Source organism: Bos indicus x Bos taurus, chromosome 9 (genome assembly GCF_003369695.1).
Source record: "Bos indicus x Bos taurus breed Angus x Brahman F1 hybrid chromosome 9, Bos_hybrid_MaternalHap_v2.0, whole genome shotgun sequence".
In the NCBI taxonomy this organism is placed as follows: domain Eukaryota; kingdom Metazoa; phylum Chordata; class Mammalia; order Artiodactyla; family Bovidae; genus Bos; species Bos indicus x Bos taurus.
In genome coordinates, this window is record NC_040084.1 from 89,580,260 (window position 1) to 89,599,188 (window position 18,929).

Genomic DNA, 18,929 nt, shown 5'->3' on the forward strand with positions numbered 1-18,929 from the left:
AATGCCAAGCTTAACTGGACACACACTGATTGGCATCAATATATTTAAATTTCCCTCATAAAATGCCTACACGCAGTAGAACTGTAGGCCTTGCTGCTGCTGCTGCTGCTGCTGCTAAGTCGCTTCAGTCGTGTCTGACTCTGCGACTCCATAGACGGCAGCCCACCAGGCCCCACCGTCCCTGGGATTCTCCAGGCAAGAACACTGGAGTGGGTTGCCATTTCCTCCTCCAGTACATGAAAGTGAAAAGTGAAAGTGAAGTCAGTCAGTCGTGTCTGACTCTTAGCAACCCCATGGACTGCAGCCTACCAGGCTCCTCTGCCCATGGGATTCTCCAAGCAAGAGTACTGGAGTGGGTTGACATTGCCTTCTCTGGCACAGCCCTACAAATGCATTTCAAAATGTTACTTTCTATATGGAAATGTCCCCAGAGGATGTGTGCTAAATTACTTCAATTGTGTCCGACTCTTTGTGACCCTATGGACCGTAGCCCACCAGGCTCCTCTGTCCATCGGATTCTCCAGGCAAGAATACTAGAGTGGATTTCCATGCCCTCCTCCAGGGGATCTTCCCGACCCAGGGATCAAACTCACATCTTTTATGCCTCCTGTATTGGCAGGCATGTTCTTTATGAGTGCCACCTGGGAAGCTCCCCCAGAGGATAGGAGAGGGCTATCCCATTTCCTGTTCCCAGCACCAAGGATGGAACTACGACTGGGAATTAAAAACATCAGCTAATGCTGAGTGTGTACTATGTGCTAGACAATATAAACACTCCAGTGAGTAACTTGTTGAATCCTTATCACAGCCCTAAGAGGTAGGTAGTTTTAATTTCCCATTTTCAGACTCTGAGCCACTCACGAAGAGCTCTCCCTCAGAAAATGGTCTGGTCAAGAGGAACTAGAACCATTATTTTTAACGGACAGTTATGATATCATAGAATCTCCAAGTTGGAAGAGAACCTGGAGGTCACTTAGCCCAACATTCGCAGAAAGCTGATACTTGTTTCACAACTCTGTCTCCCCCGACAGCCTTGGACGGACTTCTGGCCAGGAGGGCTATCCATTTAATGGCAGCCTATCCTTTTAGAGTTCTTCATCTATTGAGCTTTATTTCTTTGTTATTTATACTCATTGATCCCAATTTCCCCTCTGGAATAACTCAGGATGATATTTTATTGCTATGGTCAAAGATTTGAGAAAAACCAGCTGCTGACTTTAAAGCACTGTTTTCAAAGCCAAATGATAAGGCTTTAATAAATCACAAAGTTCTGGACAAAAACCTCTGGGAAAAATAGCACGAAGTGAAGTTCTCTGCCCCCACCCCCAAACCTAAATCTACCTTTATAAGTCACCAAAGAGCTACATAAAGGTAGAATGTTAACCATCTATAATCCAAGGGAATTTTAAAAGTTTCCCTATGAGAAATTTCCACTGTCTGGGAAGTTGAGTCTTTGAAGTGGCAAAACCTTTATTTTTGTAATGTTACTAATAATGCAAGTTGTGTTTCTGAATTAAACAGGCATTCCGTGGACAGAGGAGCCTGACAGTCTATGGTCCATGGGGTCACAAAGTGTTGGACATGACGGCACACACACATACTAAGCATCTTTTATGAAGGGAACAGGGTCTAACCTGAGATTGGTTATCGTACATACTGGGGGAACAATCTCAGGGCTACCAAGTTTGGTTATGTAGTAACAACACTTGTTGTCCCCAGGAGGAAACTCATGAGGACTATGGCAACCAGAAGAGCACGTATTTAAGGACATTTTCTGTTTTTTTTTTTTTTTTTTTTTTATATAACCTTATGTTTATCAAGTAGTTGTTGGATTTCCTCTTTGGAAGACACAATAATTTTCTGGTCTCCTGCTGTCTTCTCTCGTCCTGTTTCCAGTAGGTCGGCCAGATCCTGCAAGGCTCTTTCGTACTGACTCTTGAGGGCAAGATTCTGGTTCAGCCCACTCCGCCGGGAGCCAATAGTCATCATGAGTTCATCATACATGTCCTAAGAAACAGATAAAACTCACGTTCAATTCAAACTCACTCTACACGGGGTACGTCTGACACCTGTCCTCACAGAATGTCAATAATTGATGGAGGTTTAAAATGCTGAAAAGCTGTTCTTGCAGCTAAGGGACATGTCATGGAGAATGCAGTTCTAATTTTTAATCACACTCTCAAATTTTCTAATTTTGAAGTAACTGAATAAAGTATCCTTAACATTGGGTCTGCTTAAGTAATAATCAGATCTGAGACTATTCCTTAAATAAAGAGCTACAGAAACATCAGTTTCAAGTGAGCAGAAAGACTTTAAAACTTAAAAAGGCAATGTTTTCTGGTGGGGTTTTTTTGCCAAATGTGGTGGAGTAAATAAATAACTATTTAACTGGAAAGACATTTTAGTGGACGATGATACACCAAAAACAAAATTTATTTGAGCCATATGGACCTGATTAATGTATCATATTAAGGTTGAGTAAGCCAAAATGGCTCAATCTGGAAAAGTTCAACTTTAATGCCTATTTACAGCTATGACGCTTGACTCTTACACCTGACATTTGAGTGCTGTCGGAAAACTATCTTAAAAGGATAGAGTGGGGGCCATGGGCTCATCACATTATGAAATCTTAGATAATGGAATGAGACAGTTGAAATAAAAATGTTCTTTTAAAATAAGAGGTATTTTATTTTCTCAAAAGAATTTGTGACCCTGTATTGGACTCAAGAGTGGAGAAAAACTAATACATGCACATTTTTTTCTTAATATAAATTACCTGTGTTAGATGGTACACTTTGTTGGCTTTACTATCTCATTATCTTCCTACCAATCTGATACCAGCTATCTGCCTAGGTGCCAGATTTAAAAACACCAATTCAAAGTGTTATTCTCTTCTCCTGGAAGATGCTGGGGAAGTTGGTTTGGATTTCAGCTACCTTCTAGCTTAATTTTTTGTTGTTCTGGAGTTGAAACAATGTCTCTTTTCCATTCAACCACGTATGAAATATAAACTATAATTTTGAACACTTGAGAAAATACACGTTCTAAAAGGTATCAGCTTAAGTATTTTTTCCTTAAAACCTGTTTTTGGCTACAGTACAATACAGGGTTTGCTAGATACCTAATAAGATTGCCAATTAATAAATTTTCTGGAGTAGAAAGCAATAGGCCACAAATAAATTATACCAAAGTGCTTAACAATCAGAATAATAATAACACAAAAAAAATTCTTAGAAGCATAAGACTACAACAAAAATACAAGAAAAGACCTAAAGATCTGACATAAAGTTCTCCAACAAATAGCCCACACAGACTACCCTTCAGTAAATCTAAAAATGTGTCCATTTATTTTATTGTACTAAATATTTATGATAAATGTTTTAGAAAATGTTCTAAGAGTTACTTGGGAAAAAATTAGGGCCTAAATGACATGAACTTTACAGAAAACCTGACGAAAATGGAGAAAATAGTTTTTATTTTTTCTTGACTTCCAATTAGGATGTACCATTGAAGCTGAATGCCATTAGTAGAAAACCGTACCTGGAGTTTGGAGAGTTCTTGCATGGAAGGCTGCTCAATCTGCAACTTGTCAGCACGCCTTTTTAATTCAATGATTCCCGCATCTAATTCCTTTAGCCCATCTTCAGCCTGCTGTATTGCCTATGGAGGATTTATGACTTGTCATTAAAACTCCCATAAACAATTTCCCATGCATAATACGATTATCGTGGCTTCTTACTTGTTCCTCCCTTCTCCACCTAAAACATTTCCCATGCAACATCAAAACGATGTTCCTCTATTATCTAGACAAGGGAAGAAGGCAATTTATTATACTACAGATCAGATGTTTTCAAGGTAAGGAGGTTGGAAATGCTTAATGTGGAGGGTTGAGAGAACAACGGCTTCCTTGAACAAATAAGGGAAATGGTGAACAGCAACCTGAAGAAGAAGCATGATTTTAAGACAAAGTTAGAAAAAGGGCATTTGCCTAAGATGTTCTAGGGGATCACGTTCTGCTTTTCTGAAATGCAGTTTTGAGCATCTTTGGAGAGAGATTCGGTGAGGAAAGGGGAAAGTACATTACAGCATGGTCAGGGAGAGCTTACTCATTGTAAAGCAGAAGGACAAGCAATAAAGCATGAAGGTGACCGCTAGAGCTGAGCCTTGTCTTCCCAGAGTGAGGTCTACTGAAGCAGGATAAGACCTCAACCTGGCCTTCAAGGAGCTTCCAGTCTGCTTAGGAAGCTGGAGGAAAGAGAAGAAAATGAAACAAGGCTGAATACAGTTAGGTCCTAAACTTGCTTCCGCTCCTCCCTGTGAGAGGACTTGGGAGCAGGCAGTGAATTCTGGAACAGTCAGGGAAGGCTTTTGGAAGACAAGCAACCTCAGCTGCCTTTGAAGGAGGAAAATAACAGGGACTCCAGATGGCAGATAAAACACATGTGTCCTATTTTCTATCTCCTGGGTCGCCAATATTTTGTTTGCTTGTTTTCTGGTGTGTTTCCCCCCCAATAAATCTACAAGAGCAAGGAAACAGGAACGAAGATGATACCAACAAAAGTTTGCAAGCTGAAAATCAGAAGGATACACGGGAATTGACTTAGGGAATCTGAGAAAGCTGAATTCTAAGCTGGCAGGGGTTCTTCATCACCAGATTAAAGCAAAAGGAATCTCAGGAACTCCGGGAAATGCAGGATGAGTACTAAATATAATTCGTGGGTTGGTGGAAAGATGTTTGAAGAATACTCAGATTCTCAGACCCTCTTCCTCACTTCACATTGGATCTTTCCATTTTCTGAAGAAGGTATTGGATTGCTCAAAAAGTTTGTTCAGGTACTTCCATTACAATGCACTTTTTGGCCAACCCAATAAGACAGATAGTCTCTGGACTGAGGGGCACCAGACGCTTGAGTCCTTGACCGCAAACAAGGGGATAAAGTGACCAAATGCCCAATGATTGCTGAATGTGGATCTCCTGCAACTCCTAGAGTGCTGAAGCCTTGTCTCTATTTTCCAGACAGAAGAGGGTGGGTGGGACAAAATGAAAAGATCCGAAAAAAACTGAGACAAGGATTCTCCAACAAATGGCCCACATAGATCATCCTTCAATAAATCTCAAAATCATCAAGCCCCATCCATTCATGAAGCTCCCATTCAGCTGATTACTCCCTCATCCTAAATGTGAAGAGACAGCATGTTCATGTATCCTAGAAAAGCCTCTAACATGAAAGATAGAAACTAAAATAAGCAAACAAATAAAAGCAACCTTGAGGAAAATAGATTATGCAGGAAAAACAAACAAACAAAAACCTTAAAGTCTCCCAAAATATCTTCAACTCCCAAATCATTAATTTACCTAGAGAGATTACAGAAGATAATGCATCGATTTAAAAAAGAATAAGATACTACTACCAAAGAACACATCATTTGGAGGACCAAAAAGAGCTCTAGGAAGATGAAATGCATGAGAGTAGAAAGTAAAAACTCAATAGAAAAGTTTGGAGCCGAAACTGAAAATGTCTTCCGAAAGCAGAACAAAAAAACAAGGAGAGAAACATCCCTTGATAAGAAAGTTAGAAGAGTGGACCAGAACATCCAACATGTGCCTAAAAGGATTTTGAGAAAGGGAGACAGATAAAACAGAAGGATGCAAAATATTTCAGTACTCTCATAAAATGTTTCAGAATGGAAGGATGAAGTTGCCACATCAAAAGAGCCCACTGAGTTCTCAGCCCAGAGGATAAAACAGACTCTCTCCAAGGCATGTCATCATGAAATTTCAGAACACTGAGACCTTTGGGAATCAGAACAATTTTACATTCCTCAAGCCAACATTGGAAGCTAAGAAACAATACAGGAGAAGCCTCAAAACTCTAAAGAGTCCACCAAGAATTCTATAAAGAGCCAAGTTATCAATAGAATGTGAGTACAGTACTAGAACACTTTGAGACATGGAAAAATTGAAAAATATATCTAGCATGCATCCATTCTTAGCAAGGATGTACACTGATAAAACAAGGAAGCAAGACAATAAGGAGAAAGACGTGGTTTGGACTCAGGGAAGACAAGACCCAACAGAAGGGAGAGGTGAAGGGGATTCTCAGAACGACAGTAAAAGGGAGATCCCAGGAGACAGCTGCACACCCGGGTTCAGACACAGGTCTGTTCTAGGTTGGAATGACATGACTCAGAACACGAACATATCCCCTTGCCTTCTGCCACTGTTACCTCCTCAACCCAAGGAGGGTAGGAATGGAATTAGCACTTTTTACAGTTTTATAATAATAATCCATTTATTCAATGAAATAACTGAGTAATTGTTTATCTTTGAAATTGACATTGGTTATGTTGGCCAATAGTACAGGTGTTACTTGTAATGATACCTATCCTAAATTTCACATTAAAAATTCAAAACAAAGCATTCTTTGGGCTGCTCAAATTTTTTTTACATCAGGTAACATTACAAGCCAAAACATAAAAATTAAGGTCCTTTCAAGTAGGAGATGGAGAAGGCATTGGCACCCCACTCCAGTACTCTTGCCTGGAAAATCCATGGACAGAGGAGCCCGGTGGGCTGCAGTCCATGGGGTTGCTAAGAGTTGGACATGACTGAGCCACTTCACTTTCACTTTTCACTTTCATGCATTGGAGAAGGAAATGGCAACCCACTCCAGTGTTCCCAGGGACGGGGAAGCCTGGTGGGCGGCCGACTATGGGATCGCACAGAGTCAGTCGCAACTGAAGCGACTTAGCAGCAGCAGCAGCAGCAAGTAGGAGATACGACATGAATGAATTATTTTTCAATTTGGGAAAAATGAGGGATCTCTTTAAAAAGAAAAACAGGTGAAATTATGGTAAAGAAAGATACATATTCAGACATAATTTTGCACATTATTTTAAATGGTGAAAGAGAAAAAGAGAGATCTCCTATAGAGAAATATTTGGGGTGATTTCTATGGTATGTATTTATGATAGTATGATCACAATTAACACTTTTACTATTGACAGATATAACCAATGTAAATTCCAAAAATAAAAATATATTTCTTGATTATTTAATTGAACAAATGGTGATTTCTATTTCAGGGGATTTCTTAGGGCCTACCCATAGAACCATTAGCAGTCTGCTAGAATTAAGGTATGCCATTCTATTAAAACACATGTTTTCATAATGACTTAGCTTGTGAAATGGGATGTTCTTTGTGGCATCCTTGCCATTTCTTGTCTCCTCCCTGTTTTCACTGCCACTGTGACAGTTTGAATTCTTATTCCTTCTCAGAGCAGCTATGGGAGGCCTCAGGAGGATACCCTGCTTCCTGACCCTGGAGTTGCCATGCCAACCACCTGGAAGCAGGAGGTGACACTGCCACTCATCCTCACCCTATAAACATCCCAAGTGACTTTCCGCTGCCAGTGGTCTCTGAGGTGGGTGTAAGTACTCAGAAATGAGTAAGAAGGTCTGAGAGAGAAACACTATGTCTTTCATTTATATTCAACCACATGCATTTTAAATGATCATTTGCATGTATACTTTATGACACAGTACCCACTTATAATTTATAAATAAGTAAATATACATACATTGTGGTGTGTGCCTATTGTTTTAACCAATGAAGCAGGAAATCAATAAAGCTGACCATTCATTCGTGGAACAAGCCCCAATTTTCTGACATTCAATAGGCTCCACAGGTTGCCTCAGATTTTCTCTTCCCATTTTTACTTCCCCTCAGTCACTTTGGTTCATTGTTAAGTCAGCCAAACAGGATCACTTGCTTTTCTCCCAAAGTGTCCTGAATGATCTAACATTTATGCCTCTGTTCTTCTGCTCTTTGCTAGACTATCTTTCTTCCCAATCTCTGTGTGTCCAAACTTCTAAGTCCAGTTCGAATTTCCCTTTACAAAATTTCTCCTTGATCCTACGGCTGGCTGGAGGTAATCCACCCATCTTCTAAATATCCACAGCACTTCATCTGTACCACTACCAGGATGGTCTGACTGCCTATCAAAAGTCATTGAGGTTCACGTCTAGTCTCACACGCCTTCAGGTCAGCATCTGTCACTGACACCTTTTCCTCTCTCACATTTCCTGGCTGCACAGAAGTAAGTGGCAGAGTCAGTGTAATCTGATGTAAACCTGGTACTTAAAAACAACACCAAAGACAAACAAAAAATGCTACAGTAAGTCATCATATTCCATCAGCTATACAGAATTTCACAGTAAACCAGATACACTCATTGTGCTTGCTCTTATGGAAAAAGCTGCAGCCGTAAATACCTCTATTTGCTCTGCCACAGGTTGTTCAAACATTTTCGCCAGCTTCTGCAGAATGATGTATTTGTGGTCAGCCAGTGATGTAACTAGCACCTTCAGATCATTCTAAGGAGGAAAGCAATAGGAAGACTTAATATGAGTAATGGGAAACTTAAAATGGTTATAAATATAACACACATTCTCAGAAATAATATATAGCTGTAGGAATTGAATTGTTTCCAGAAGAAACAACATTATCTTATGGGAAGATAAAAGGAACTGGTAACAATTTATACAAGTGCTGAAACTGACTTTTGAAGAATTTTACAAAGCATTTCCAACTCAACACAGATGAAGAAGACAAAGTTTACAAATAAAAAATAATACTGGTAACTTTAATCTTGTTATTTCTGTAATAAGTGAGCACATTTAAACAGAAATATGGCAGCAGAAGCATTGCACTAAAGACCTCTACATGTAGATGTTTTCTTGTTTGGGGGAAAAATATTATTCTTAAGAATAATTATGATCCCGTTTTTCCTTTTTCCTCTCCTTCCCTCTCTGCCCTCACTTCCTTCTTCCTCCTATTTTCAAAGAATTTGCACAAGCTTATTAAAAGCCATCCAAAAGTTTAGAAAATATGCATTATTTACAGTGGCCAAAGACATATGAAAAGACAACACAAAAAGCTCTTAGCTAAGCCTATTCATAAATATTACTCATTTAAATGACCAAATATGCTTATCTTGAGTTAACTTTGTACAGAAAGGAGGTAACTATCAGAATTTTGACACTCAGTTCTAAAAGGAATAATAAACTGGAAAAAATATGAATTATACATTTTTACATTTTTCTCCTGAAATATCAACAAATATATTCTATTTTTTATTAGTTAAAAATGTCTCTGATGGTCTGGTTGCTCATCATAGTGTGAAGCTCAGCTCATCACATTTTCTCCACTGGGAACTGACAGCATGTGCATATGTCACCAAGATGCAAAAATTCTGTCTCAGGAGAATGATAATCACACCAAGGAAGAAAGGCGTTAAGGATACATGGAAGCATTACAATACAAAATGCAAGGCTAAAGCAAATTAGTAGGTGAATTATGCAGTTTAAAAAAAAAAAGAAAGAAAAGTAAAGAAACTGAACATGATATTTAGAGAAAAGCTATGCTGCTAAGTCACTTCAGTCGTGTCCGACTCTGTGTGACCCCATAGACGGCAGCCCACCAGGCTCCCCCGTCCCTGGGATTCTCCAGGCAAGAAAACTGGAGTGGGCTGCCATTTCCTTCTCCAATGGAGGAGAAAAGCTATACTATCCTGCTAAGTCTGACTCTGTGCAACCCCATAGATGGCAGCCCACCAGGCTCCCCCACCCCTAAGAGGCAATAATTATCTCAAAGTGAAAGCTGCTCAGTGTCCGACTCTTCATGACCCCATGGACTATACAGTCCATGGAATTCTCCAGGCCAGAATACTGGAGTGGGTAGCCTTTCCCTTCTCCAGGGGATCTTCCCAACCCAGGGATTGAACCCAGGTTTCCCGCTTTGCAGGCAGATTCTTTACCAGCTGAGTCACAAGGGAAGTCCAAGAATACTGAAGTGGGCAGCCTGTCCCTTCTCCAGCGGACCTTCCTGACCCAGGAATTGAACTGGGGTCTCATGCATTGAAGGCAGATGAGCTATCAGGGAAGCCCAAACCAACACTCAAACCTATCTGCAAGCCTAGCTGCAGACTAAATGAGAAACTGTAACAAAAGCACTGAAGAAATGCTGCCAGAAACAAGGGTTGTGCTTATGAGTTATGGTAATGCTTGTGTCATTCAGCAGTGTTGAGGGCCAGCTCACATGGGCCATTAGAACCATGACACAGTTATCTGTTTGCATGCACAAGAAGAGATGTTCTCATTCACTTGAACAGATTCAAAAGAAATCAAGTTCCTGTTACCTACATGCATGTTAGAAAAACATTAGTTCAGTTACTCTAAATGAGAAGATAAGTACAAATAACAGGAGTCAAGAAATGAAGAGGGTGTTTGTATTATCTGTACATCAATTTCACATTTTTAAGAGCATATTTTCTGTCTTGCTAACATATTTTCCTCCAGGTAACAGAGAAGAAAGTTCACATTTCTGAAAGCTGCAATAATTACTAGAAGAGATTAGCCAAGCAGACAGTAAAGCAGAGAACAGGGCTGATTTAAAGGTTACTAAATAAAAGACCTTATTTTATCTTATTTATTTATTTTTTGGCCATGCTATGTGGTATGTGGGATGTTAGTTCCCTGAACCCATGCCTGCTACATTGGGAGTCTGGAGTCTTGTTCACTGGACCACCAAGGAAGTCGCTAAATAAAAGACTTTAAGAGAAGGAAATGGCAACCCACTCCAGTATTCTTGCCTGGGGAATGCTGCAGACAAAGAAGCCTGGAGGGCTACAGTTGATGGTGTCGAAAAGAGTCAGACATGAATTAGTGACTAATCAACAACAAATTGTCTGGATAGAATAGTTTGATCATAAACATATTCTATTTAAGATTGAAAAATAATTTGTGTTATAATACAAAATAATTATTTACAAAAATAAAAGACTTTAAGAGGTGCTTATAGCCACATGGATGTTCATATTTTATTAAAAATAAAAATCCAAAGGCTTTAACCATTTCTTAATACCACACTTGTGATGTGTGTTCAGTTGCTCAGTCATGTTCAACTCTTTGTGGCCGCATGGACTATAGCCTGCAAATCTCCTCTTTCCATGGAATTTTCCAGACAAGAATACTGGAATGGGTTGCCATTTCCTATGCCAAGGGATCTTCCTGAACCAAGGATCAAACATGGTCTCCTGCATCTCCTGCATTGGTAGGGGGATTCTGTACCACAGAGCCACCTGGGAAGCCCTACAATTGTGATATAGCAGGTAATTAAGGTATCTATATACTACACATATAATAGACATCACAATTGTTTTCCTACAGTTACTGGAATTACTTGGAGAGCATGAAAAGGCAGCCTTCTAGCTGTTTAAGAAACAGATCCAAAGAAAGTCTCGAATTTTAAAAGCATTTGTACTGCCCTGATCATTTAATAAGAAATTCTTTTCATATTTTTCTTTTTAACTAACTTGAAATATTCATTTATAAAAGTGTCCAGAAAATGTATTTTGGTTTAAGTCCACAAAAAAGCTTTTAAAATATATAAGAGGTGATAAATAACTGTGATTACTTGTAGATAACATATATCTACATAACACCTACCCATTCTTTCAGATTGTCTGTTGGGTATAAGGTAATACTAGCAGTCTTGCAAAAGCTAATGCTCAAAAGTTAACTGGGAAATCAAGGCTACAGCTCCAATAAGCACTGAATGGTGATAGTGTATCAGGTGCTCAGTGCAAAGTAAAATAAAATGACTTGAGACTGGTCTTTTGGCTTCCCATGTGGCTCAATGGTAAAGAATCTGCCTGCCAAATAAGGGGATGTGGACTCGATCCTCAAATCGGGAGGATCCTCTGGAGAAGGAAACAGCAACCCACTCCATTATTCTTGCCTGGAAAATTCCATGGACTGAGGAGCTGTAGTCCATGGGGTCTCAGAGTTGGACATGACTTAGCATCTAAGCACACACGCACAACTTGACTTTTAATTATATTAACATTCGAAGTCTTTCTCCCAATTAAATTGGAGCACAAACATTTTGAAACACCAGTGTTTGTTTGTGAGCTGGCCACCAACAAGTAGAAACTCGTTGGCAGAAGAAAAATGGAGAAGGTGATTGAAACAGAATTTCAAGATGACTTGTTCTTCTCTTGGTCCTCTACCCAAAATAAGTTCCAGAGTATTCACTTAGTTCATCTTTTACTGTGTCTGTGATTACCAGGAACTATTTAAAAGTACCAAAGACACAGTGAATGCAATTTGAAAAAGGGAAACATGGGCCCTAGGGATATATCCATTTGCACTTTTAACCCACCTCAGTCATGGCCAATAGACTAGAAAGCTGTTAAAACTCAGTGCGTTCTTTTATGCAAGAGGAATTTTAGAATAATGAAACAAGTTTCTATAAGTTGCACACCAGTTTCGCTGATTTTAGACATGCACTGTGTACACGTACATGCAATCAGATCTTGCATTCAAGACAAAGTACTCAAAGAATCAATGCCAGGTTTTCAGATTCCAAGGGAAATGTTCCTTCCTTTCTGTATACTATACAACACAAGGGATACAGATGCAATGATCCAATGCAGGTCATTTTTCTAAGCCACAGATTTGAGATGATTCACCTGAGTATCTTCATTCTACCTGATAGGGTTGCCCCAGCAGTGGTCCTGCCAGCAACCCAGTCCTGCCCAATGGTCAAGAGCACTGCTCCCACCTGTCCTCACTGTTGGCCAGTGCCCACCCTCCCCCAACCCTGGAGTTCCTCAGTTGTCCCCCTTTCCCATGTTCCCCCAGATCCAAACAATCAACAAATGCTCCCCTACTCATCTTGCCTTCCAAATATATCTTGACTAGGTTTTCTCTTCTCCATCTCCCTTGCCATCACCCTAACAATATAAAATACACAAATAATCTCTGAGTCAAATCCTGGTTTTAATTCTCAATGGTTAGATAAACTTGAGGCAATGGCAACCCACTCCAGTACTCTTGCCTGGAAAATCCCATGGACGGAGGAGCCTGGTAGGCTGCAGTCCATGGGGTCACTAAGAGTCAGACACAACTGAGCGACATCACTTTCACTTTTCACTTCCATGCATTGGAAAAGGAAATGGCAACCCACTCCAGTGTTCTTGCCTGAAGAATCCCAGGGACAGGGGTAACCCCAGTGGACTGCCATCCATGGGGTCACACAGAGTCGAACACAACTGAAGCGACTTAGCAGCAGATAAACTTGGACAAATATTTAACTTTTTCATTGGTTTCAGATCTGTACCTAGTATCATAAGTACTACTATTAACAGCAACATGGTAATAAAACATGCTGAGTGTTTACTATGTTTCAGATACTTTGCAAAGTATTTGACACATTTTAACTCATTTTATCTACACAAAGCCCTAAAAGGCAGTTAATATGGACATGATTTAATAGTTGAGGACAGTTAAGTTAGAGAAGGAGCTAAGGTTATACTGCATCAGGTGATAAAACTATCATACTATTATTATGTCAGTAATACACATGCAAATTTTTTTGTGAATAGAATAATGATACATAAATGCCTACAAATGTTTACAGATTTAAGAAGGCAAACTGCAGGAAGGCAGGGATAATTTGTCCCTCTAGATGGATATCTAGAAAATTCCAGTTCCTGGCTAATGGTAGATTTACTTGACATTTTATAGTACTTTTTTTCCTGAAAATCAAAATTTAATATCAAATGCTTGGCTCTCAATACATGTATTGCATAAATCTATTTTATAAATCTTCTATGTTTGCTAAAAATAAAGTTCAATTAAGCCTTGATTATTCCTCAAAGATGCTTTTTATTAGAAATGAAAATCAACCCTAAAGTTTATCAGTGGCTTTTGCATTTGTTGAAGTTCGTAGTCCTAAGAAAAGTCGCTTAAGCACACAATTACTCAGTTGGTAGTGAAACTCCAGTCTGGGGCTAAAAGACAGTAGGTCTATGGAGCGAAGACTGGGAAGTAACAGAATGCATTTTTAACACAGATAGAAGTAATCAGGGCACGGCCACTTTCAGTGGCCCCCACCGGTATTATGTATCTAGGGTTGATTCTGTGTTACAGCACTTCCTGTATGCTTCTTTGGTCTTATGAGATGGTTGGATGGCATCACCAACTCTACGGACATGAGTTTGAATAAGCTCTGGGAGTTGGTGATGGACAGGGAAGCCTGGCATGCTACAATCCATGGGGTCACCAAGAGTCAGACACGACTGAATGACTGAACTGAAAAGAACTGAACATCAACTGGAAATTAGCATTATAATGTGCCAGAAATATGGTTTTTACTGGTTGAATTTAAAGTTCTATTCAGTCCTCAGTCTGATTGGCTAGTTTCCTCAATGAAAAGCATAAAACATTTTGTTTTCTGTTCCTTGAATTCAATCTTGAATTCCTTGAATTGTTTTTCTGTAATGGTCATGCATTTTGTACCTTTGAAAAAAAGTAGGTCTAGATCATATCTCAGTAAGATCCTGTTTATTGTTGAATGTAGCTGGAAGATGGTGAAACACCTCTTGATAATGCCTTACCTGGAAATTTAGTATCTGCTGAAGTCTTTCCTTCATCTGATGACATCGCTGATTTACTACTGAGTCTAGCAAAGATAACCTGCCCAAGAGACAACCCAAAGTGTCTTCAATAACATCTCGGTTATCACCATTCTCCGGAAAGGCTTGGGAAAACAAGTTCTTGTTCTTATCCATTTCTTCGGACATTTCCTTAATATCTTTGGCAAGAGTCTGGGATTGATAAGAAAGTACATGTCAATGTTTAGATCTATGAATTTATATATGAATCATTTCTTCAAAGACAGCCCATTACATTTCTCTTACTATTCAGTGATAATTATATCCAAGGCAAGATGGGACCACTTTCATACACTTCTATAAACATTAGGCAAGTTACTGCTGGAGAGATTTTTCTCAGAAACTTTATATCATTCACTAATAATAAAATATAATATTAATATTTGGTGAAAATATGAGTTTTCTAAAGTGCTATTTAGAAATTCATAATTATTATTTTTAGTCTGTTTTTCAAATATATTTATATATATAATTCATATATTTCTATATCATAGAATATTTGCGATATAGAACAAGGCTTCTACAGACTCTTCAGTGTTTTCCGCCTCCTACATACACAAAAAAAAGGATAAAGGTTCAAAGCCTATGAGGGAGGGGATATATGTATAATTATGATTGATTTGCATTGTTGTAGGGCAAAAACCAATACAACACTGTAAAAAAATTTAATCGTGAATCAAAAAACAAAAATACAAAAACTAAGTATCTTTCAGAGCTTGTTCTACTTAGGCAATTCTTTTCTGCTCTACGCTGCTTGGAAATACACATTTGTACCTTAGTAGAACTGTTTTATGCTTCACCTTCTTTATACATAACGTTAATTATCCAATGTCAGCATTTTAAGTGCTTTGTAACATACCTGCAGACACAAGCTGCCACGCTTACCTCTTGGTTAAAGATGCAAGTTTCTGTCTCTTCTGGTAAAAGGGCTGTGGCAACAAATAACCGTTCCTCTACATCATCCAGCCAGGTAGAGGTGGCCGAGACCCCATCATACAACTTCTGCTCCAAGTCAATGTTCTGCTTCTTTGTCCCTCCACCCTGAGAAACAAAAGGGAAGGACAAAGAAGTCAATAGAGCATTTTGAGGAGTCAAAGAAAGATACCAGGATGAGATGCAGGGGTCCAGGGGCTCTGCCTTTCCAGTCTCAACAGCTCAGCTCAGGGGATGAGGAACCTCATGGGGTCCCAGATCCACACACCAAGCACACAGCCCCACCTGGGATGAAACCTCCTCGAAGACCTGGTTCAATCCATCCAGCAAAGACGTCACTGCAGATTTATCCTGGGCCTGCCCGTCGCCTTTGTACAGTGGCACGCCAGACAGGAGCCGATTGGGTCTGCTGTAGAGCTGGAGGCAGACAGGAGAGCTTCTTTAGGACCAGACATACTCTGTCCAGGTGTTCTCATTTAGACATGCACACTGCAACAGATGCTGGAACAACTGTGTTTATGGAAACCTCTGCTAGAGAAAGACGACCTCTCCAACACACTATGTCCACTCAACATGGCAACCAGATTCAGCAGTGGCAATGTTTCCCGTGACGGACCAAAAAAGGAAAGAAAACAGTGGGGAAACTGCCTGAATTCTCATTATAGCCTTCCTCTCAACTTATCTTGGTTTTAACACTTCTTGTTTTAGTCGATCAGTTGTGTCTGACTCTTTTGCAACCTGATGGAGTGCAGCCTGCCAGACTCCTCTGTCTGTCGGATTCTCCAGGCATGAATACTGGAGTGGGTTGCCATTCTCTTCTCCAGGGGATCTTCTCGACCCAGGGATCGAACCTGGGTCTCTTGCATTGGCCGGTGGGTTCTTTAGCACTGAGCCACCTGGGAAGCCCTGGTTTTAACACTGCTTATGATAACTAGGGGCTCTCCAGGTGGCACTAGTGGTTAAAAAAACCCCATTTGACAGTACAGTAGACATAAGATGCTGTGTTCAATCCCTGTGTCAGGAAGATCCGCTGGAGAGGGGCATGGCAACCCACTCCAGTATTATTGCCTGGAGAATTCCTTGGAAAGAGAAGCCTGGTGTGCTATCGTCCATAGGGTCACAAACAGTCAGACACAACTGAAGTGACTCAGCACGCACGCACGCACACATGCATGATAAAAGAATCCACCCGAAGTACTGTAACTAGATTGATCCCTTGGCTGTCATGATTCCTTTACTTTCCCCCTAAACTCTAGGTGGCTTCCCTGGTGGCTCAGATGATCCCTGGGTTGGGAAGATGCCCTGGAGAAGGGAATGACTACCCATTCCAGTACTCCTGCCAGGATAATCCCATGGACAGAGGAGCGTGGTGGGCTACAGTCCATGGAGTCACAAAGAGTTGGACATAACTGAAGCGAAAGAGCATAATGTCACCCCAGTAAGGACCCTGCTATGACCTAGCACTCAAACTCTTAAATGATGTTTCCAATCAAACTCAGCACCCTATAGTTTTTTAGATCATCTCATCCTCATCTTGGAGAAGGCAATGGCACCCACTCCAGTACTCTTGCCTGGAAAATCCCATGGACGGAGGATCATGGTAGGCTGCAGTCCATGGGGTGGCTAAGAGTCGGACACGACTGAGCGACTTCACTTTGACTTTTCACTTTCATGCATTGGAGGAGGAAATGGCAACCCACTCCAGTGTTCTTGCCTGGAGAATCCCATGGACAGAGAAGCCTGGTGGGTTGCCGTCTAAGGGGTCGCACAGAGTCGGACATGACTGAAGCGACTTAGCAGCAGCAGCAGCATCCTCATCTTACTTTTCAGCTTGATTACTCATTATCCTCTAAACACACCAGCTTCATTCCCCACTGTGGCTGGAATGCCCACCACCCAACATCTCTCTGTAATCCACTGTCTTAAATTCCACATCACCCCTACAGCTGCTTCCCACTTTTTAATAAATTTTGTTTCCTTTTTAATCCCTGCTTATGGAGGCTCCCTGGCTGCTTAATTTTTCAGAAATGTAGAACACAGTTTCTTAGTTGTGTTACAGTACCTAGGAGCAGGAAGTCATACCTCATCCTGAAGCCAGGTGGGGTGTTCTGCACAGAGATGCTAAATGCAGTGAAGGTGAGCAAAGAAACAATGCTCTGAGAGAGGGAGATGCCTTTCAACCTAGTCTACATGAGGCCAGAAAAAGTAAATAAATAAAAGTGCCTGCTTTTACAATTGAGAATAGTACTACACCATCCAGTGTACAAACTGCCAGCAAGGTAATGTGAGAAAGGAGGAAGTTTGGAGTTAAACACACCTATGTCCCCATCCCAGATCTGCCTCTTCTTAGTCATGAGACCCTGAGGAATCTTCTAATCTTCCCAAGATTTGGGTGTATGGGTGGTTCAGTGATAGAATTCTTGCCTGCCATGCAGGATGCCCAGTCTCATTTCCCAGCCCACGCAGCCACAGGGTCCCCGGTTTTTATTCTGGGCTTCCCAGTTGGTGCTAGTGGTAAAAAACCTATCTGCCAATGCAGGAGACATGGGTTCAATTCCAAGGTCCATAAGACCTCTAGAGGAGGCTACGACAATCTACTTCAGTGTTCTTGCCTGGAAAATCCCATGTGCAGAGGCGCCTGGTGGGCTGCAGTCCATGGGGTCACAAAGAGTTGGACACGACTGAGTGACCAACACTTTTACTTGACTTAGAAAAACCAGAAAAGGCTGCAGTCCCAGATGCAGGACTGTAGTGTTCCTCATAAACAAAGGAAAGGGGAAATCCTACAACATGCATAGCGCTGTAAAGCCCAGGAGAACTGTATCAGAAACTGGGAACTCAAGCCATGACTCTGAGCAATGTTTGATCGGGGGTGTGAAGAAGCGTTCTTTCAAAGAGAGGTAGCAAGTCCAGGCAAAAGGTACAGGGACCTGTGTGCCAGGTGGAGTCTGTCTCTAGGACAATGGCCTCTGGGAAGGGAGGGCTTCCTACTCCCCAGGACCAGAGCTGGTGACATTCCTGTGAAGGTGTTAGTCATTCAGTCATGTCTGACTCTTTGTGACCCCATGGACTGTAGCCCATCAGGTTCCTCTGTACATGGAATTCTCCAGGCAAGACATTCCTGTAGATGGTAGCAAAGAAGACTCCTGGACAGGGAGTGAGAAGGTATGAAATGCCCAAAATTTTGTAAAAGGAAACAGAAATGAATGGCTCTGTAGGATTTATACAGGGTTCCCAGCAGATGTGGGGGACACATTCTGACCTCTAGACCGGCCCCCTGCAGGTCAATGGAGCAAGGTGCACCTGTCCGAGTTCCTGCTTCATCACCTCCTGCCTTCCCCTCTTCTGGTGCTCTGTAACTACTGATAGCCTTTCTCTCCCCAGCTCAGTCTCTCCCAGCTCCTAAGCTAATCCTGGCCAGATCAGTGACAACAGCAGCTCCCAAGATTGCCAGTAAAGGTCCTAGAATGTACTCT

General features: G+C 40.9%; 1 protein-coding gene across 13 annotated transcripts in view; it reads right to left on the bottom strand.

Annotated features, from left to right (window-relative positions):
• SYNE1 (spectrin repeat containing nuclear envelope protein 1) overlaps positions 1-18,929 on the bottom strand; it is a 496,771-nt gene that overhangs the window by 126,230 nt on the left and 351,612 nt on the right. For all 13 annotated transcript variants that reach the window (XM_027551881.1, XM_027551880.1, XM_027551874.1 and 10 more), the window contains 6 exons: positions 15,739-15,870; positions 15,406-15,561; positions 14,464-14,673; positions 8,276-8,377; positions 3,541-3,660; positions 1,807-2,007 (listed from right to left, as the gene is read on the bottom strand). In XM_027551881.1, the coding sequence (XP_027407682.1) occupies positions 1,807-2,007; positions 3,541-3,660; positions 8,276-8,377; positions 14,464-14,673; positions 15,406-15,561; positions 15,739-15,870 (921 nt within the window). The remainder of the gene's footprint in view (positions 1-1,806; positions 2,008-3,540; positions 3,661-8,275; positions 8,378-14,463; positions 14,674-15,405; positions 15,562-15,738; positions 15,871-18,929) is intronic.